The sequence below is a fragment of the Salvelinus alpinus genome, chromosome 33, assembly GCF_045679555.1.
Source record: "Salvelinus alpinus chromosome 33, SLU_Salpinus.1, whole genome shotgun sequence".
Lineage (NCBI taxonomy): Eukaryota > Metazoa > Chordata > Actinopteri > Salmoniformes > Salmonidae > Salvelinus > Salvelinus alpinus.
In genome coordinates this window covers 14,033,228-14,055,550 of record NC_092118.1, presented here as the reverse complement: position 1 = coordinate 14,055,550, position 22,323 = coordinate 14,033,228, and the positions used below count along the sequence as shown (strand labels likewise).

Sequence of the window (22,323 nt, the reverse complement as noted above, 5' to 3'; positions counted from 1 at the left end):
GAATTGGTGATATCGCGAACGAGACTTCAATGCCCAGAAACGTAATCTTTTTGTTGTAGCTGTACGGCTTGTTCGTGAGAGTCGCCCTGAACTAGCAGTTGTGCAAATTCCCTGATCTTTTAATAATCTGGATATATTTTGGTCAGTTTATGTAAATCAAAATGATTTGAAGATCGAATAATCTGCCCAGCGCCCGGCTCAGGTCCTCTCGTCAACCAGCACTGTCTTGTAATGTTTACTTCTTTAGTGCTTCGGCGTGTCCTCTCGAGCGCTTGTATAGCGGACTGATGTAGTGTCTGTTAGCTAAATTATTTTACACAAACAGTTCATAGGTTGGGTAGCTTTATTCATACGCTTTATTCACACGAAGGATATCCATCGTGCACAATCGATGTAAATACTCGATGTGAATACACCCAGGTAGTTGCAGTTATAGTCGAGAACGAAGTGCGAGCAAGATCCTCGTTCATGATGGCGATGTTTCGCAGTTTTGTGTCGGCTACTCATCAGCTCAGGCAGCATCAACAAAACGGGGCAGCCGCGGCTGCCACTGGCGAGAGCCTCGAGAGCCAGTTCTCCTGCCCAATTTGCCTGGAGGTGTATCATAAACCTGTCACCATTGGAAGATGTGCCCACACGTAAGTTGGCGGATTTGTGATCTCTTGCTTCTCAGACAAGTCTCTCACTTAAACAACAACAACGTGCTATTGTATATAGCATATAGTCTCTCATATTTGTATTAGTTGTTGTCACGTATCAGTCTGCAGATACTGAGCTGTCAATCTTATTTTTGCTTGTCACTTAAAGTAACGGTTTTGTTATAAAATGCTTATGATTCACAGCAAAAATGGCACATCTATGATAGAAAAAACTGCACTGATACTGGGATAGGGATATTGTTTTTGTTTTTCCATGGATGCCAACTTGCCAAAGGGAATGCAAGGGAGCTCAGACAGTAGAACAAAGCGGGCTAGGTGGTAGTTCAGTGCCTCTCGAAACGCAATATCGACGTAAAATACTAGCTAAGCTATTATAGCTGATTTGATGAGAAATGTTGGACAACAGCTTTTTCATAATAAAGACATAATAGCTACAGACAGAGGAAATGCGTGGCTAACTCAACACAAATTAGATTAGTCGAGGCAGCCGATAGGAGGCACTAGATGGTGTCCACGATCGGCTGCCTAGGCTAAAATGAGACGTGTTGTCGAAAAGAGGAAGACCGTTTTGTATACTTTAAGCCAGCACTAGGATATGTGGAAACAACAATACTAAAATGTTGAATGGAATGTTTTGGATTCTCATGATGCTCATTGCATTGTTTGATCTATTATGTTTCTGTAGCGTTTTAGCACTCAGTCAGAGAAGAAGCCGAATTATTCATGTTTTTTTTCCATGTTTGTTTTCCCACCACTGCATTTCGCAATAAGCTTGCCACAATGTCCCTGACTAGGCCTCGGGAACGTGGGTAATGTAACCTCAGTGTGGCACATGAGAGTTGCCTTTGATCTGTGAGGTGCTGCTTCTGGAACACTGAGCAGAGCTGGAACACTGAGCAGAGCTTCTGCCTGCACCATTCTCTCACTGTGATCAATTCACATTTCACAAGTACATGAAAAGACTGCAGCTGTGAAAGGAAGCTCGCTGAATAGTGGTTGTAAAAGTTAGGTTGAGAACATGGCATTAATTTTCCTCAATTAGACACATTTTTACAATCGTTAGGCCATACTTGTTTTGGTAAGAACACACACCGCAAGGTTGAAAACCAAGGGGTCTGAATGCTCCATTTTATAAACCATTTGAATGAGTTTTAAAAAATCTATTTGGAGGAGCCACATCTTTACTAGTTATTGACCAATTATGTCTAGTTCCCCTAATCTGAACATTAATGAACATCTGTGTAGGGCTGTAGCCGAAGTAACACCACCTGTGTTTTATTTATTTTGCCTCCTGTGAATTTCATTACTGGCAGTTACACAGAAAAGGTCTAGATGTAGTCTACTCTAAAATGTTATTTTTGAGGGCAACTTGATGTCCATTCTTCTGCTGTCAACACTAAAGATTACTGGCGTTTTGAAAACAGCTCCCTCCTATTCTTCCTTTTTGAAACCTTCTGTGTGTCTACATGAATGAATGTGTAGGGTTGCCTTGAAGCTGACTACTTTGTCACTCGCCAAACAAACCGTTCCTCCTGCCCTTTTTTTAGGATTTTATTTTTCTGACAATGGGAGCGCTAATATGGCTGCTCATTTAAAGACGCGAGTCAGACAGACCTCAGAGCCCCATCTTTTTTGTCTGTCTGTCTGTCTTGTAGGAAGTGGTGTAATGTGGGTCTGGTGGGTGGATTGAATAGTCTGCTCAAGATGTTGTTTGCTGTGTGGCTGTCTGTTAGCCTGTCCCACCAGCAGTACTGAGTTTGCTGATGACATTTGGGTGAGGTACTCAGAGCAGCTCTTCTCGCTTTCATTTGCCTGCTCCCTCCAGTGACATACAGCTTTTCTGTGGCTCACTTCTATCTGACATGCATGTAGGCTAGTCCGATCTGTGTGAGATTGGCTCTGTGGATGTCAACATCTCACATCACACACACCATCGCTGAGGTTAACACTTACGTAAGCCATCCTCTTCCTCATCAGGAGTTAGTGTCCAAGCAGATATAAACACCCATGAAAGTGTGTAGAAAACATGACATTGTGTAATATGGGCTAATACTGTACATTTTTATTTTGTGTTTAACGTTAATTCAACTAGGAGTGGTCATGTCGTTGACTCAGATATGACCAATATCTCTCTTAAGTACAACATTTTTTCTCTGCTCTGTATTCATACAGCATAATGCCAGTGAGGGGCATATAACGCTCATTTGGGGACATATGCATACAGTCAGTCTAAATATAGAAATAACCACAGGGTGAATTAATGTATTTTCTATTAAACCTCATTATTGAGGTCAGTGGTTCTGGTTGAACCCAGAACTAAAGGTCCTGTCTGTGCTATTATTCTGACAATAACACTTGAAGCATGAAATGTACATGGATGTAATCCAGCGGGAGAAAAAAGAGCTGGGGATGATGGAATTACACACTGTTGTCATGATTGCACTACCACACACACAGAGCTGAGTAGAAAAGTACACTTGCACGCACATGTCCTGGTGCTGCTCATTGTCATGGTGATGCTAAAGGCCTACTCACGGCATAATAATGGCTGGAATTGAGTCAATGGAATGGAATCAACCACATGAAACCAGGTGTTTGATACTGTTCCATTGACTCAATTCCAGCCATTATTATGAGCCGTCCTCCTCTCTGAAGCCTCCAGTGACTCACAGGTATGTATCCACGTGGACAACTCATTTTTAGCCATTGATCTTGGTATGAGATTACTTTTTCCAAGTGTCTGTATTACCTTGCCCTGGACAAAACTGAGAGACTCCGGTCTATTCAGCATTATAGACAATATTATGATTAAGATCAAATCATCTAATCAAATGGCTACCCAGGCTATTTGCATCGCCCCCCTCTCCCCCTCTTTTACATTTTTGCTACTCTCTGTTGTTGTCATCTATACATAGTCACTTTTTAATAACTCTACCTACATGTACATACTACCTCAACTAACCGGTGCCCCCGCACATTGACTCTGTACCGGTACCCCCCTGTATATAGTCTCGCTATTGTTATTCTACTGTTGCTCTTTAATTACTTGTTATTTTTATTTCTTATTCTTATCCATATATTTTTTTAAACTACATTATTGGTTAGGGTCTCGTAAGTAAGCATTTCACTGTAAGGTCTACCTACACCTGTTCTATTCGGCCCATGTGACTAATAACATTTGATTTGAGATAGGAACCGTATATCAGTTTGTAAATTCCAAATCCCTCCCCCAAAAGGACCGCTCCACAATCCCAACATTATCTCACTCAAACTCTCCAAAGCATGCACTTTAGTCTTCATCGCAAACCCCAATCTGTTGAAACCTCAGAGGCCAGACCTAATCCGTATCCCACTCAGTGGTAAAGTCTCCATCTGGCTGTTTCAACCCCTTACCCCAATCTTCTCTTCTCTTGAGATGCACCCATGGAGAAATGGGTGCATCTCATACGGTGTGCATCAGCATAACCGTCCAGTAACACCTGCTCAAAGCCTTTACCTAAGCTTCATCCCTCGCCTACTCTCTCTTTTTTTGTATCTCTCTCCCTCCATCCCTCTCTTCCTCACGTGGTGTTGTTAGTGGGCTGAACCCAAGGCAGCCTGACTCCTACCCATCCCCCACCTCCCTCCTTGTCTAGGGTGATTTGATGAAGTTTGCCCATTGAGAGAGGGAGGGAGGAAAGGAGCAAAACAGGAGCTTTTATTCCTTCAAGGTTGTTATGCATTCTCATGTTCTCACTCAGCTATGCAGTGTGCCGGCATACATTTTGCTCTCTCTCCCCTGCTCTAGCCGAGCTGCTGCTGGGGAGATTGAACAAAGGTCTCACATGAGAGCCTCTTAGGCCACGGAGGAGACCACTATCTACCTTCTACACTACTGTGTGCACACATTGCTTAAGCATGCAGTCTCACTCGCACACAATCACATACACACGGACTCATGCACCTGCTTTGCCTCCTGTGGCGTTGGCATGGATCCCACTGTTGGATTTTAAGTCTGTTTCCTCTGGCCAATATGGCTTTCTAATCAGCTCCCCACTCTGCTAAATGGGTCTGTGGGAAAGGGCAATATACTGTTTAACTATTGTAGCTACAACAACAAAAACAGTAGACTACTAAAGACTGTTGCCAAGCACGATTGGCATTGCAACCTGGCAGAAAACTGATCATGCACTTTGTGTGGTCTGATGTTGCATCAGGATACCTTTAGCTGAACCTTCCTGTGTGGGTGGGCGGTAGCCTGAAAGGCTGACTTAAGTGTCTTTCATTTAGTTGTCTCAGTACAGTGTCAGAATTGAAGGGTTTGTTTTGCCTCTCATGCAGACAGTAATTTGCAGAAACAGTCCTTAAATGTCCTTTGGTTCTTCTACAAAGAGCAGGTGGATATTTTTAAGCCATTACTGAGACTGTTCTTGGCTTCCTCTCTGTAACGATGTGCGCTGAAAGTCAGGAAGCAAGTTCAGGGAGTGAGTGTTTTAATAAATAAACACAACATAATACAAAGCAATGAAACACAAACAATACACAGAACACAGACATGACACAGAAACAATTACGCCGGTGGAAGGAACCAAAGGGAGTGACATATATATATAGGGAAGGTAATCAGGGAAGTGATGGAGTCCAGGTGAGTCTGACGACGCGCAAGTGCACGTAACGATGGTGACAGGTGTGCGTCATAACGAGCAGCCTGGTGACCTAGAGGCCGGAGAGGGAGCACACGTGACGGTACCCCCTCCCCGACGCGTGGCTTCAGCCGCAGGACGCCAACCAAAGGGACGATCCCGGGGATCAGGAGCAGACAGGTCACCCCTGCTGATGTGCGGGGATCTGACAGACCAGCTGAGGCAGGGGAGCCGTGGCAATCCGGCTGAGGCATGAGCCTGACGGGCCAGTGGAAGCAGGGCAGCCTGGCGATCCAGCGAAGGCAGGTGAGCCTGACGAACCGGCGGAGGCAGGTGAGCCTGACGAACCGGCGGAGGCAGGGGAGCCTGACGAACCGGCGGAGGCATGAAAGCCTGTAGCGGCTACCGAACCGCTACAGGCGGAGCACTGCCAGAGCCCCTGTGAGACCATATGCTGACACATGCACATTTGTGTCCTGCTGGAGGTCATTTTGCAGGGCTCTGGCAGTGCTCCTCCTTGCACAAAGGCGGAGGTAGCGGTCCTGCTGCTGGGTTGTTGCCCTCCTACGGCCTCCTCCACGTCTCCTGATGTACTGGCCTGTCTCCTGGTAGCGCCTCCATGCTCTGGACACTACGCTGACAGACACAGCAAACCTTCTTGCCACAGCTCGCATTGATGTGCCATCCTGGATGAGCTGCACTACCTGAGCCACTTGTGTGGGTTGTAGACTCCGTCTCATGCTACCACTAGAGTGAGAGCACCGCAAGCATTCAAAAGTGACCAAAACATCAGCCAGGAAGCATAGGAACTGAGAAGTGGTCTGTGGTCACCACCTGCAGAATCACTCCTTTATTGGGGGGTGTCTTGCTAATTGCCTATAATTTCCACCTTTTGTCTATTCCATTTGCACAACAGCATGTGAAATTTATTGTCAATCAGTGTTGCTTCCTAAGTGGACAGTTTGATTTCACAGAAGTGTGATTGACTTGGAGTTACATTGTGTTGTTTAAGTGTTCCCTTTATTTTTTTGAGCAGTGTATATATAAAATCCCTTATGCTTCCCTTAGGTGAGGCGTTATTCTGTAACGATGTGCGCTGAGGCGTCCAGGTGAGTCTGATGACGCGCAGGTGCGCGTAACGATGGTGAAAGGTGTGCGCCATAATGAGCAGCCTGGTGACCTAGAGGCCGGTGAGGGAGCACACGTGACACTCTCTGTGAACAATGTGTTTGTTTCACAACCTAGCCTACTGCTGGATTTTCATTCCTAGTGCTCACAATGATGTACATTGCACTACAGCCTTCTAGGCTATACTGTGAGATCCATGGGAGCGATTCTCTTGCACGTTGAAGCTTTTCCCTCTGCGTTGAGATACAGTGACTGGTGTTACGGTGCATTCAGAGGATGTCCAGCTGAGAGAACCTTGAGGTGTGTCATGTCAAAACGAATTGTCCTCGCCCCCACCCCCTCTAACAGTGGAGTGTCACGTAAGCCATGTGTTTCAATGGGCAGGCAGGGGATGTATAAGCAAGGGGTTGACTGGGATGGGCAGTAGTCTCCTCTGATACTGCAGGAGATTATACAGGCTAGCTCTATGGTTCCCCTCATTTCTGCTGCTGGTTTTCGGTGCTGTCAAGCCTTTAATTCTGTCCTGTGACGTTACAGTGACAAGCCCATCTGACGGTGTGTGAGAAGAGTCTTATTTCAGCTGAGAACGAAGCTTCTGAAAGTCACATGTAAAGATGTTCCGGCATGTCAAACTTGCTGAATGTGTGAAAGGCCCTCGCAAACTCATACCCTCTCTGCTCTGTTAAATCGGATTGTTTTAAGGTTGAAGCCTGTGTCTGTTCAGGGGGAGAAACACCAATGAATTCCTACTTCTCCTCTATGCTCTGCAGTGTCTACTTTACTGTATTTCTGAGAAGTAGATTGAACTGAGCTGTGGTGTAGATGGTGTGGAGCCAACCCTGAGGCTTCTGTGTTCTAGTAGCACCTGGCTTCATTTGCTCTCATTAGCCTACCTCTGCAGCTCCTGAAGTGGCAGCAAATATCTCTCCGAAAGCTTACTCTCCCTTCTCTGCACAGGAAATATTGTCAGCTCGCCTCATTCCTTCAGGGAGGGAGTTGGAGAGGGTAGATCAAATATACATAGTTATGGAGCTTCTCTCCTTGTAGCACCATACATCATCATATATAGCATATGCATCAGCAAGTCGTCCCGGTATCCTTGGGCCAGGTGTGTGCTGCGTGGTGACGGCAGGCGAGGCCATTGTCTCTCTCTATAATGGGGAGATGGCACTATTTTTACACATAGCTAGGCCTCTTTGTTGACTCTCTTTTACTCCTGGAGGAATAGGCTGTTCCTCGTCCGATCCTTTAACCCCTTCCTTAGGTAGCCTAATAATCACATTCCTGTGTAATATTCTAAATAGTAGGCAACTGCTTATCTATGGATGAGAATTTCATGTAAATACTCAGGAAGCATATTGGGCATGGCCAAAATGTGTACAACTAGGCAGTACAGAACAGTATTTCAACAACGCCACTTTCACCCTTGAGTGTTTGTCACTCCCATGTCACCACACACTTGACCACAACTCTTTCTTTAGCCCCTTCTCAGTTAGACACAAGACGTGTGTGTGTGTGTGTGTGTGTGTGTGTGTGTGTGTGTGTGTGTGTGAGAGCCTGCAGGTGGTGGCGTTCTGCAGTCTGAATGTTAAATACAGTGGCGGTGATTTAAGTGTCTAATAGGAGTCTACTAAACCCGGGCATCTTTAAGTGATGACAGACGAGGCTAGAAGATAAGTTGGCTTACAGCCGTTCAGGATGCTTACTTTGAAAGACCTCTGCTGCCGCTGGGGTACTTGGGACAGATTTGTATTTCATTGATATGGAGATGCATTTCCCCACAGACTTTTATGTGGAGGAGTTGTACTCTGCAGGAGAGGGAGATGAGCATTTTTAAGGGGCTCGTGTTGCTCGCTGCATGTTCCGCAGACCGTTGTAGTTCGACACTGTCGTACCTCTGTCTGTCCTGTACTCTCTATTCTGTCTGTATGTCTGTCTGGCCAAAATTGTGTTTTAGCACTGTTGGCTTTTAGTATTCATCAGTGCTGTTTGAATATGTGTGCTTTCTTCAATGCTGCTCCTCTCAAGTTGGTCTCTCTAGTCTCTGAGACAGTATCAACCCTAGACAGTCCTTCATCACGGTCCAGACAGAGAGCATCACTACATCTCAGCTGATCAAACAGGTCCCCAAACGATCTGTTTTGGAGCTGCAAAAAAGTTTCAGTCCCTTCCTCCCACCTATCTGTTTTATTGATCTATAAATAGGTTTTTGGGATCGTTTTCTGGAGTGTCTGGGAACGTGAAGAGGTATGAGGACAGACTGCAAACGTTATTTTGATCTAACCTAATAGACACCACACTTTGCAAGATAGACACAGGCCCGCACTTCGAACAACACCTCACGGAGCAACTGACTCCGACATGAGGGTCAGAACGCAATGTGCTCCAGTGACATTTATGCTAGCTGAGCCTCACACACACAAACATGTTATGTTGTTGGATCCTCGTGTCAGCATTGTAGCAATCATTTGGCCAACGTCTTTCATGATGCTATTGGTTTATTAAGGTAGTAGAAAAGGACGGCAAATGACTTGTACTGCTCTGATATTGAGATGTGCTGCAATTCTGTAGCCTAGGCTAGCTGAGTATACCTTTTGAATACGAGGCAATGATAGCCCCAGAGAATATTATTACCAGCCTCCACACTCATGTATAAATTCTCAAAGAAATGTCTTTCCAAGTATTGTGGACTCTTGAGAATACGTCTAGGCCTACTCACGAGGCCTAATTTATTAGCATATTTTAATCTTAATGCAGGCATCCACTTCTCAGCTCAACAGTGTTGTTTGGCGGATGGAAACCAATTGAGTTTGTGGATATTTTGAACATGTTTTGACTAGATGACATTTTTACTAAAAGATTGCCAGTGTTTTGGGGTTTCCTATGTGACTGGGAAGAAGGAAGTGACTCCAGAGAAGGTCACATGGGTCATGTAGCTGGTTGAGTATGGATGGAGTGAAGTGAGAGATGTTTAGCTATTAAAACTAAGCCCATGCTAATGTGATAACTAAAGGTGCTGAAACACAGTGCCATTACTTTAATAGACATCCCCTGACGCTATTTAGCGCTCCGCTGTGTTGAGTTTATTAGCCACTTGAATAGCCTGCCTGAGGGCAGACTGCACGACTTCTTCCACAAGCGGTGAGTTCTGGTCACCAGCTGAAAGAGAAGAACAGTGGTAGACCCGCAAAGTTAGAACCAAGACTGGTTGTGGCTATGCAGCGAGATCTGAATTCTGAGGTGCAACATGGCTCCTTACATATCTGACCCCTCCCTACCCTACCCGCTCGTCTTCAGGCTGACAGGGCCATAAAGCATCCAGCAGCGCTGTAAAAATCCGCAATGATTCAGTACTCTGGCAATATAAACTCCTGGCTCGTTTGTCAGGGGAGGTTTCGCAGCCAGACCAAGACCAGCTCTCTGGGCCCTCTGTTTGCTGACGTCACCCTCCCTGCATTATGCTAACCCCCCCCCCCCCCCCTTCCCTGTGTTAGGTCCCCCTGGCAGTGCTGACTGCTGACTCATGTCGTCATGGGAGGTGACTGCCCATCACTCAGCCTGTTTGCATGCCACCACAGGGTCATTTCTCGGCCCCACCATGGCCCAGCACCCAGCGGTGCCCACGTTGCTCAGAGCCGCCAGAGGAGATGATGATGGGTTGAATGCTGGGTCTGTCTGACTGAGTGATGCTGCCCCAGCAAATAGATACAGCACTTCTCTAATGGCACTGAATGAGACTGACTGGAGTTCACTGTGCGGGCAAACCTTGAGAAGAGGTTCATAGAATGTTATTAAAGCACACAAACACATCTCATTGAGATGACACATTTTTCTGGGACACTCGTGCCGAATAATCGCTCTGATTCACTTTGTGTTTAGACTTTACGTATCATTCAACGACTGACTGCCTCTCGGTCTCTGTGTGTGTGTGTGTGTGTGTGCGTGCGTGCAGGTTCTGTGGGGAGTGTCTGCAGCCCTGTCTCCAGGTCACCTCTCCCCTCTGCCCTCTGTGCCGCATGCCTTTTGACCCAAAGAAGGTGGACAAGTCCTCCAGTGTGGAGAAACAGCTGTCCAACTACAAGGCCCCCTGTCGGGGCTGCAGCAAGAAGGTGAACTACACTACTATGGCCTGCCACTCTGTCCAACACACATACTGTACAGATGCACACTTGATGATACACACTACCACTCAAAACATCTCCCTGCCCATTTATTCACTTAATAGCATGTCTTACTCTCTCTCTCCTGTTCCTCTGTCTCGGTCTCTCCTATACCTCTACCTCTGTTCCTCTACCTCGCTCTCTTTTTATGTCCCCCCCACCCCTCCCTCTCTCTCTCTCCTCCTCTTTCCACTGGCGGGCTCCAGGTGTCTCTGGTCAAAATGAGGTCACACATCTCCTCTTGCGCAAAGGTCCAGGAACAGATGGCCAACTGCCCAAAGTTTGTGCCTGTGGTCCCCACTTCACAGCCCATTCCCAGGTAATCTCTCTGTCTAATTGTTTCAAAACATCTCCTGCCATGTCACTGATGCGTCGTTAAACAGTGTTGTTTGATGAAGGCATTGTCTGTATAGTTTTTTTTGGCCTTTTCCCCCCAACATTGTCCCAGCCATATCCACGGCAGCGGGAATAATTAAGTCCTCCACAATAGTATGGGACTTGCCTGTCCTAGCCACTCGGTAGCTCACCATATAAGATGCTTCTAGCCCCTTCTTATTAATGGTATCTTGCTTTTATACATGTCTTACTACCTGAAAGCCGTCTTAATTCTCGCTCCAAAAAACTCCCGTGGCTTATTAATGGACAATTTGAAAATGTGAAGAGAAAAAATTTATATATATGTACAGTGGGGCAAAAAAGTATTTAGTCAGCCACCAATTGTGCAAGTTCTCCCACTTAAAAAGATGAGAGGCCTGTAATTTTCATCATAGGTACACTTCAACTATGACAGACAAAATGAGAAGAAAAAAAATCTGAAAATCACATTGTAGGATTTTTTATGAATTTATTTGCAAATTATGGTGGAAAATAAGTATTTGGTCAATAACAAAAGTTTCTCAATACTTTGTTATATACCCTTTGTTGGCAATGACAGAGGTCAAACGTTTTCTGTAAATCTTTCACAAGGTTTTCACACACTGTTGCTGGTATTTTGGCCCATTCCTCCATGCAGATCTCCTCTAGAGCAGTGATGTTTTGGGGCTGTTGCCGGGCAACACGGACTTTCAACTCCCTCCAAAGATTTTCTATGGGGTTGAGATCTGGAGACTGGCTAGGCCACTCCAGGACCTTGAAATGCTTCTTACGAAGCCACTCCTTCGTTGCCCGGGCGGTGTGTTTGGGAACATTGTCATGCTGAAAGACCCAGCCACGTTTCATCTTCAATGCCCTTGCTGATGGAAGGAGGTTTTCACTCAAAATCTCACGATACATGGCCCCATTCATTCTTTCCTTTACACTGATCAGTCGTCCTGGTCCCTTTGCAGAAAAACAGCCCCAAAGCATGATGTTTCCACCCCCATGCTTCACAGTAGGTATGGTGTTCTTTGGATGCAACTCAGCATTCTTTGTCCTCCAAACACGACGAGTTGAGTTTTTACCAAAAAGTTCTATTTTGGTTTCATCTGACCATATGACATTCTCCCAATCTTCTTCTGGATCATCCAAATGCTCTCTAGCAAACTTCAGACGGGCCTGGACATGTACTGGCTTAAGCAGGGGGACACGTCTGGCACTGCAGGATTTGAGTCCCTGGCGGCGTAGTGTGTTACTGATGGTAGGCTTTGTTACTTTGGTCCCAGCTCTCTGCAGGTCATTCACTAGGTCCCCCCGTGTGGTTCTGGGATTTTTGCTCACCGTTCTTGTGATCATTTTGACCCCACGGGGTGAGATCTTGCGTGGAGCCACAGATCGAGGGAGATTATCAGTGGTCTTGTATGTCTTCCATTTCTTAATAATTGCTCCCACAGTTGATTTCTTCAAACCAAGCTGCTTACCTATTGCAGATTCAGTCTTCCCAGCCTGGTGCAGGTCTACTATTTTGTTTCTGGTGTCCTTTGACAGCTCTTTGGTCTTGGCCATAGTGGAGTTTGGAGTGTGACTGTTTGAGGTTGTGGACAGGTGTCTTTTATACTGATAACAAGTTCAAACAGGTGCCATTAATACAGGTAACGAGTGGAAGACAGAGGAGCCTCTTAAAGAAGAAGTTACAGGTCTGAGAGCCAGAAATCTTGCTTGTTTGTAGGTGACCAAATACTTATTTTACACCATAATTTGCAAATAAATTCATAAAAAATCTACAATGTGATTTTCTGGATTTTTTTTTTCATTTTGTCTGTCATAGTTGAAGTGTACCTATGATGAAAATTACAGGCCTCATCTTTTTAAGTGGGAGAACTTGCACAATTGGTGGCTGACTAAATACTTTTTTGCCCCACTGTATATATAAAAAAAATAATGTGAATCACATTTTTACATACCCCAGTTTGGGAATACCTGGGATAGGGTCTTTCTGTCTGGAGGTTCTGTGAACAACTCAGCCAGAGGAGGTCCCACTCCCAACATGTGCTAGAAGCACTGAGCTACTAGTCTGAGGAAGAGTACTGTGATCAGGTTCTGTGACGTCCATAGTGACCATCTGGAACTCACAGGTGAACACAGAACAGCTTATCTGTGTCTTTTCTCGGTTGTTGTTTTTACCACATTCCAAAACACAGTTTAATTGGGCGATGTTGCCAGCACCACAAAGGCAGAGTCTCATCTAGTCGAAGGCCCAGAGAACACAGTGGACCATCTGCTGGTGTTGTTTACTTGTCACAAAGTCATTATTCTGACTAAACTTTTTTTTTTTGCCCAAGGCTGCAATTATGGTTGGTTGGTATATTTTGTGGAGTTTTTCTGGGGACATTGCTGTTCTATTAAGTCTACAGTATAGTGTGCACCCTTATCGGCTATTCAAATAGACGTCTGTCAAATGGACATTTCCCATTAGCTAGTAGACTGTGTCCTACCTGAGAGACCTGTCAACCTTAAGTCTGATGGGACTAATGGGCTGCTCCTGGTCAGCTGTGGAGGGTAGTGTGTGAATAGGCCCTGTTGTCTTGGTGTAGTGCTGATGGAGCAGTGAGTTAATGAACACATTAAGGACCCTATTCTACGTGTGTGTGGCTCGGCTAGCGTAAATGTCACTGCAGCACATTGCTCTCTGACCCTCATGTCCACACAGACCAGCTGTCCTTCCAGGTGTGCTGCTAGACATGATTGGCATCCTGCTAGTGTCTGGAAACTGGGCCTCAGACTTTGGGGTTATATTCACACAGACAACAACACACCATCAGTGTGTGTCTGGCAAAGTGTGTGTGTGTGTGTGCATACCCATGTTGTATCCATTATGGCTCCTACTAAACGTGTGTTTTCTCCCTGCCTGCAGCAATGTTCCAAACCGTTCCACCTTTTCATGCCCGTTCTGTGGAGCCCGCAATCTGGACCAACAGGAGCTGGTCAAACACTGTATGGAGAACCACCGCAACGATCCCAACAAAGTGGTCAGTCTGCTATGTTATACCCTGAACTATGGACACTGTCGTAGTCTGAATTTCCTCAAGCATTTATGTGCTGATATGAAGTGTTACGCGACATTGACGTCACTGCAAGAGATTCTACTGCATTCTGGTTTGGTGTACTGGTGAGGTAATGACAGGGTTGTTGATTGGTTGGTGTGCCTCCAGGTGTGTCCTGTATGTTCAGCCATGCCCTGGGGGGACCCCAGCTACAAGAGCTCCAACTTCCTCCAGCACCTGCTCCACCGGCACAAGTTCTCCTACGACACGTTCGTGGTGAGGATAAGGGCTGGGGTCTGGGCTCTGTGTCGTCTGTTCTTTAGATAGAACTGCTCTAGTCCTGTTGTCAATAATGTAACTGTAATATCCTAGTACTGTGATATCCTAGTACTGTCACTGTGATATCCTAGTACTGTCACTGTGATATCCTAGTACTGTCACTGTGATATCCTAGTACTGTCACTGTAATATCCTAGTACTGTCACTGTGATATCCTAGTACTGTCGCTATGATATCCTAGTACTGACGCTATGATATCCTAGTACTGACGCTATGATATCCTAGTACTGTCGCTATAATATCCTAGTACTGTCACTGATATCCTAGTACTGTCACTGATATCCTAGTACTGTCACTGTAATATCCTATTACTCTAAAATGAATGCACTGCATATCTCAAAGCAGTCTGCTTTATTTATTTGGTGTCAGGCATTATTTGCTCAGTGGTTGACTGTGTGACTTTGTGTTTGCAGGACTACAGCATTGACGAGGAGTCATCACTGCAGGCAGCCATGGCCCTGTCCTGTCAAATCAAATGTTAAAGTGAGTGACTGTCTGACTCTGTGTTTACAGGACTACAATATCGATGAAGAGGCGGCACTACAGGCAGCCCTGGCTCTCTCCATGGCAGAGAACTGAGAGTCCCCCATTCTGCTGTCTGGGGACGCACTTCCCTCCTGACACCCCACTAGCTCTCTTTCTTTCTCTGGATCCACCCCATATCCAGCCCCCTCACAGGGAGAGTTTGGAAGGACTTGGCCCTGGTCTAGACTCCCACTCTGGGAGAGCTACAGAGAGATTATCTCCTAACCCTGTCCCTGATCCTCTGCCTGGCCCTTCATCCACTCTGCTCACCTGCTTAACTCGTCCCATTACATCATACTCTCAGCCGGCGGCAGCCCCTTCACTTCCTGTATAATGGGGAGGAGGGGAGCTTGGCCTCCAATAAATGTTGCAATTCAAAACCACTGCAATGCAAAACAATGAGGGCAGCATGGACATTGTTGTTATTCTGCAGAAAGTATGAAGGTTCCCAAAAGTAATGATTTAAGGTATTTTCTTTTACTCTTTATTTTTCACTGTTCAAATGAAACGTTTTCAAACTCCAGGATGAGTCACATGACAGACGTTCTTGTAAAAGTACCACAGATTAGTTCTGTTAAAGTTTATTCTCAAGTGCATAGCTTGATGGCTTTTTGATTGAGGGACTACAGTTGAATGGCTTGACCTCATTCTCAGTGTGATAATCTTACCGCTGGGTGACAGTCTAGACATGACCAGTTAAACACAGAGAGTGAGGACATTCTTGCATCCCCATCACGACAACACACTAACATTTGCAACGCGAATCAAAACAAACTCTCAAACTATCCCCTTTTGTATTCAGAGTTCGTGTGAATACTTGCACTTGTCACATTTTTCTACATAATTGAACTATAGATTGTTCTTATTTCACAGTTGAGAAACAGAATTGTAGTACTCCATTCATTCTTCACTCTGCTGATATTTTTATGAAGCACCAGACAAGATAAAAATATATTTTTGGAAAATGTCCCAGTTTCAAATGGTGTACTAATAATAAGAAACGTGTTTATTGGAGATGTGTTCGTTGTTTTACCACCTTTTTCTAAGTACCCGTTGGTACTGTACTGCTGGCATCAAACAGTTGTTAGCAGGAGCTTAGAGCTCATGTGTAATACGCTCTCAAACACAAGAGGGCGCCCCAGTCTCAAAATAGACCTGGCAATAGTCATTCAAAGCCGTGTTCTTCAGTCAGTGTTACTCCAAGTCATCATGTTTATACCCATTCACAGTATTGTGAAGAATGTCCATGTGTTTTCTAAATATATGACCCGTTTGGTTTAGTGCCCAGTAGGAAAAGTGCAATATTATGACGTGAGTACTGTTGGATAAGTCTATCCTTGTGGTTGAGTTGGTTGCTGCCCCATAAGAGTCCAGTTTTATGTTAATTATTGTCTTGAACACCAATGTTGATCTGATAGTAAAATGCAAATGTCAAAGTGTACATTGCTACACTGTACAGAATCTGCAATATTCCTAGGCCATTTACCTTTCAGGTTCCACACTGCTCCAATCTCAGTGGGGTCTCCCCAAAACGCATTAGTCATCAGAGCTGTGAAAAACAGATTAACAGGCCTGGAATGTGTATGGTATATTCAATCATTATGTTCCAATGGTTTGTTAAAGACATCCACTTTCTGATAACGCAGTAATTATTCAAGTTGGATTTAAACAGAACTGTTCAGAACAGCTGCATATTCAATCTTATGAGATCAATTTCTCTAAAGGCACTTTGCTTCAAAGGGATAAAATTATAAAAGTACGTTGCCCCAAAGTAGATGTCCAATTATAAGCCATGTTTGAGTAGTAGTGTACCCGTTGAGCTAGCATTGATCTATGGAGATTTAAGAGAATGTTTTGGTTTACTCTGATGAAGGATGCCTTATGGGAAACTGGTTAGATTGTTCTTATATAGCAAGCAATGGAGGAAGATATTATGTATTGTGATTAGTTGTTACTAGACTGACTAGTAAAAGTCTAATGGTCTGTCCATTTGTGATTTTCCTTGTTTCCGAGGAGAATTGTACATACGGTAGAGAATGCAACATTTAGGTTTAGGTCTAACTTTTCGTAAGTTATCTTTTTCACACAGCAATGCATTGAAATATTGCACTTTAATTCAGAAATATATTTTGAAGGGTAGGAATTGTTTTTTTTTTTATTTTACTTTAATTCGTTCCAATGTATCCATTTCATGATGGATGATAATGTAAGTTGTGGCTGTTTTTGTGTAAGAGCAGAAGGCAGGTTAAGTGTTATCTCAGTCATAACATGTTTTGGAGTACAGGAATGGTACAACATGTATTTCTGTTGTGTCGTTCATATTTTATAGATGGGTATAGATTGCAAAATCAACTGAGAAAACCATCCCAGATGCCCAATAGTGTGGCAAACAAAAATGGGCTCTCGGCTTAGTCAAAGTGTTCTTGGAGATAATACATCCTTATATTTGATAGACATATTTTCAGTGTTTAAATGTAATGTACTGGTTGGTGGCACAGTCTTGACAGGGGTAGCCATTAGAGAAAAACTGTCGTCACCATGAGAAGTCCTGAGTTTCTTCTGGGGCACCAAGGAATTGTCACGCATCTTCAATTCAATCATTTACTCAGCCTTTTTTACTACCTAATAATGATGCTATTTTATAAATGTAAGGTAAAGGGTATTGTATGTTTAGATCAGCGTTCATGTGCACAGCTGTAGCCCAATGTAGATTTTGTATGGAGTATACCTTAAATGTATACTTCTCACTCTGTGTATTGTTGCATCCATGCATAATGCGACTGTACTGTGCATCATCATCCCAGATGTCCTGCTTGTGGTCAAAACCAGCCCAATCTCTGTAAAATAAACACAATGTTGCAGGCCACACACTGATAGACCACCTGCAACAAAGACATACACCAAAAAAAGGACAGTGAAAAGGAAACTATTTGTATGAACTTTGTTGGGTCATTTTTCTCAAGAGGGCCTTACTGAGACTGTCTGTTCTGAACTTGGTAAGGCTGACAGGAACTAGACTGCCATATAGACTGGTATCACAGCAATCAGAGAAGACAGAGCCTGTGTCTCTGACTGTGTCCCCCAGGACTTGGCTGCCCTGGGAGTGTATGTAATGTCACTCAGTATAGACACAGGCTGATGTTGTCCTCCCCAGGGGGACTGAGCTGCAGTCACTTGAGCCAGATCGTTTCCTTCAGGGCCACTGTGCCCTAGAGACCCACCCTGGGGTTTTGGCCCTACTGTCAGGGCCTGTGTGTGTTAAATGTGATTTATGCATTCTTGAAAAATAGTAATAATACCAGTAATAACAATGTGGATATTCAAGTTATAACACTGTTTGAAGTTTAATAAGATATTGTATTTGTAGCAGATTTTTTCCCCCTCAATAAAAACACTGACCCAATTTCCTTCCTGATATGTTGTCGCTAGATTTTTGAATTTGATACCCCCACTACTACCGTCACATTGAATGGGTAACATATTTACTGTGTTGTGATCTTTGAACTGAAATTAGAGACGTGACTTTAATCAGGAGTACTGCCAGGAGAAGATCCCCGTCTTCTGCTGGTATGTAACAAGTAGAGTACACAGGGTGGTGTGAGACATTGGGGACAACGCATAATTACTGGCAGTGAATAGAGGCCTTACAATCTCCTTTAGTGGGGGCCTTTTTCAACTGGAGAATGGGGGCCCCAGAGCTCACTGTGGACCCAAGAGGCCTGTAAACAACCACTGGTTGCCAGGGAGATGCCTGTCTTTGGAGGTGCTCTAAAATGGAAGGCGACAGGGGCCTTTGTGACAACACTGCAGCACCGAGGTGACAGAAGACAGGCGGCAAGCATGCAGACCCTCCAAACCGGTGTGTCTGGAGACCGGGGGCGGCATCTGAAGCATAACTGCTCTCGCACTCAGACCTTTACTCTGTGGTAGGGCCTGGACTGGTGTCACAACTGTAAACGCTTCACCCAACAATCATTTCTCTCTGTTGCTTGTGAATACCCCCCTGGCACTATTAATAATGATGCCATTGTCTACCTTTCTACACGGGACAGAAGCTGGGTGCCAGGTGAATGGATATGGCCTTGTCCAGCTGTTAAGTTTAGGCGTTTGTGTTTTGAGTAAGTGTGGAGGTGTTGCTATAGTCTGGGATAGGCTATAAGACATGAGGGTCCTACACAGTAGTTCCTCAAAGTGAAGTGGTCCAATTAACCACAGTCTAAACAGAGCAGAGGGCAGCCCCTGTGACCTGGGCCACACTGGAGGATGTTTTGATTGAGCTCTGGATTGGTGGCGTTTGTTGTGTTATGTTAATATAACTGAGGCTTGGTTATAAAGACCTTTCAAACTCCACACACACTATTCAGACCGGTTGAAAAACGTTCTCCTCATTACCCATTGTTATCTCTAAGATCCTCTGTTTGTATTTCACCTCTATGCAGGTTTTAATGATGACTGGTGTCATAGTGTGAAAACAGTCAAGAAAAAACACTCACCCCAAGAGAAAGAAATGACAAATGACACTACAATGACCTCTCTTATAATGAAGAAAGAAGGCTTTGGCGTTTTTGCATAATCAACCTATCTAATTATTTAATATCGAAATAATACATTATAAAAAATAATGAGTTTATTATCTTGCCGCTTGTCATTAAATATGGGATTATTCATTTTGAGTGCATCAGCCGACATAATCTTCCACCCTTGAGAGCAACCACCATTCTAGTCCAGCGCTCCCCTGTTCCCAAAACACCTGGCCCTTGAACCCCCTTCCCTCCCTATCCACCCTCATAGTGGGGCCTGGGAACCAGCATGGGTCAGCCACTGATGAGGTGCAGGCCTCTGCCATTATATCAGAGAGAAAGTGTGTTACTGAATGGCAGTGCTAAGGTTCTGACCTTAACTCGCACACACACACAACATCTATCTCCTAACCTTAACAGGATAATGGCGGACGGAAGACAGGGTGGTGCGGCAGGTGCCGCTTCTCATACGAATGCTGTTATTTTATCTAAAACATCAGGTGTAAGCCGACCCCAGCTAAGTAACTCATGCAAAGAGTTAAAGCGCAATTATGTGTTTTATCTCCAGTACTTTGCCATGATTATCAGTTATGTAGCTGCTCTACTGATAATCTCAGTGCGTCCTTGCTGGGATGACACAATAAATCTACTGGCAGAGAATATCAACACCAAACACATTGGTTCACCGGTCCACGGGAGCGGACAGTACACAACATACCATAATGTTCTGAATAATGGCCAATTCTACCTCGCTCCCGATTCCACTGAACCGCTTAAGCGTAACAAACACAAGTCCAACATTTATCGGAAACTGTTAAACTACCTGTTCACTACCCTCCTGCTCTCCGGGGATGTGCAACTCAACCCTGGGCCTAACATCACCGAGCCAGCGATACTCACCGGAGTGGAAAGCAGTGGATGGCCTCGTCCACTGATCCTCGCCGCTGTGGAAGTGGGTGAGTGCTATGGTCCCATGGTTTCTCTCGACTCACCCGGCTCCAGGATAGATTTTGACTCTTCAAACATACCCAAGTCGCTATATGCGATCCCTGACTCTGCTTCTGGTACGCAAGCTGTTTTAATTAGTTCCCCGCATCCAGTGCAGGCGGGAGGGATTGTTAATTGCGCTACCGAATTGCCCCTAATCAAAACGAAACAAAACCGCCTAAACCCAGCGGTCAGAAAACACAGAAAATGTAACTTTTTTCAATGTGTCAATCACTCTCGAGTCATCTGGGACCCACGAGCTAAGCCCATGGGACTACTAGGGGGGCACTTGAACATTCGTAGTGTCATTCCAAAAAGTGATCAAATTCAACAAATTCACAGACTCCAACCTTGACTTCCTCTGCCTCTCAGAGACATGGCTCCTTAAAAACTCTCCATATGCTGCTTTGATTGTGCCTGGCTACAATGTTTTCAGGAGAGACAGGATTGAAGGAAGAGGGGGGGGTGTGATGATTTACATTAAATAACATATCCGATGTAAACAAATTGAGTGGTCATGTGATAATGAACTAGAATGTATTGGCCTGAATGTTACACTGTCTCCTCAAATGTCTTTTACCCTTATTGGAATGTATAGGCCAACTTCCACCTAAAGTGTGTTTTTTGATCAGTTTAATAACATGCTTAGGGAATGTGATTTTGGGAAAGAGGTCATCTTAATGGGAGATTTTAATATTAATTATGAAGACAAGTCTTGTAGGAAAACCCTCAAACGGATCACTAATACCTTTGACCTTACACAGCTAGTTAAAGGACCAACCAGGGTGACTTGTTGCTCTAAAACACAGATTGATTTGATGTTCAGTAATAAACCAGAGAGAGTGACTAAATCATTCAATATGGTTACTGGGCTATCTGATCATAATCTGACACTTATAGCCAGAAAGCTGTCTAAGAGCAGGTTTAACCTCTCTACTGTTAGAAAGCCGGATCAACTAAGAGTGAATTAAACTATTTTGAAAACGCAATTAAGGGAATTAACTGGAATGCTCTCTTGTCCTATACAGACGTGGAAGCTGATAGTCAGGTTTTTCTATCCACAATCCAGACTACAATAAATGGTTTCCTAAAGAAAATCAAATCCAAACCTGGCCAAAAGAGCACTCTTCCTTGGCTAAATGGAGAAATTTGGAAATTGATGAAAGAACAAGATTATGCTCTAAAAATAGCCCTAAAATCCAAATTAGAGCATGACAGACGTAGGTTTACCATGTTGGGGAAATAAGGTGATGAAAGAAATCAGACAGGCCAAGGCAAACTTTTTTATTAACATAATTGGTGAAGCAAAGGGAAATTCTAAATTGATTTGGGAGAATCTAAAAAAGTTAACAGGGAAAGACCATAGTAACACTGCAAAAAGAATAGAAATCATGGTGAATAACAATCTAACACAGGATGCAGCCGAAATAGCAATAGCCTTCAATTCCTACTTTATTGACTCTGTCAGGGTACTGACACAGAACCCCTCCACTGGTTTCTTGGGCTCAGTGCTAGTGAATGACGCTCAACCTGTCTTCATCATACGGGATGTTTCTGAGTCAAAGGTGAACAAGGTGATTAGCTCACTAAAGAACCTTAAAAGCCAAAGATGTGTTTGGGCTGGACTCTACCTTTCTTAAAAACTACAAAGAGTCACTCATTGGCCCCATTACTAAGGTCACCAACACATCTATTGGTCTCGGGGTGTTTCCAAGGGTGTAGAAGTCGGCCATAATAACAGCCATCTTTAAATCGGGCGACACTGTGAGTAACTACAGGCCCATTAGTATACTACCTGTGGTGTCAAAGGTTGTTGAAAAGTGTGTAGCAGAACAACTGATTGCCCACCTCAACAACAGCCCCTTCACATTACACTCCATGCAGTTTGGCTTCAGAGCGAAACACTCCACAGAAACGGCCAATTGCTTTCTTCTGGAAAATGTGAAGTCCAAGATGGACAAAGGGGGCGTTGTTGGGGCTGTGCT

The 22,323-nt window shown here is 44.4% G+C and overlaps 1 protein-coding gene across 2 annotated transcripts; it reads left to right on the top strand.

Annotated features, from left to right (window-relative positions):
- The first annotated feature begins 2 nt into the window (after positions 1–2).
- LOC139563230 (E3 ubiquitin-protein ligase RNF166-like) lies at positions 3–18,246 on the top strand. 2 transcript variants are annotated; one of them, XM_071381664.1, is made up of 6 exons: positions 3–638; positions 10,362–10,518; positions 10,776–10,888; positions 13,838–13,952; positions 14,136–14,243; positions 14,820–18,246. In XM_071381664.1, the coding sequence occupies exons 1-6, from the start codon at positions 469–471 to the stop codon at positions 14,883–14,885; spliced, it is 729 nt and encodes a 242-aa protein (XP_071237765.1). In that variant the 5' UTR covers positions 3–468; the 3' UTR covers positions 14,886–18,246. The 2 variants fall into 2 exon arrangements, with proteins under 2 accessions (XP_071237765.1, XP_071237764.1); XM_071381663.1 differs by having other exon boundaries at positions 14,720–18,246.
- Positions 18,247–22,323: the final 4,077 nt, after the last annotated feature.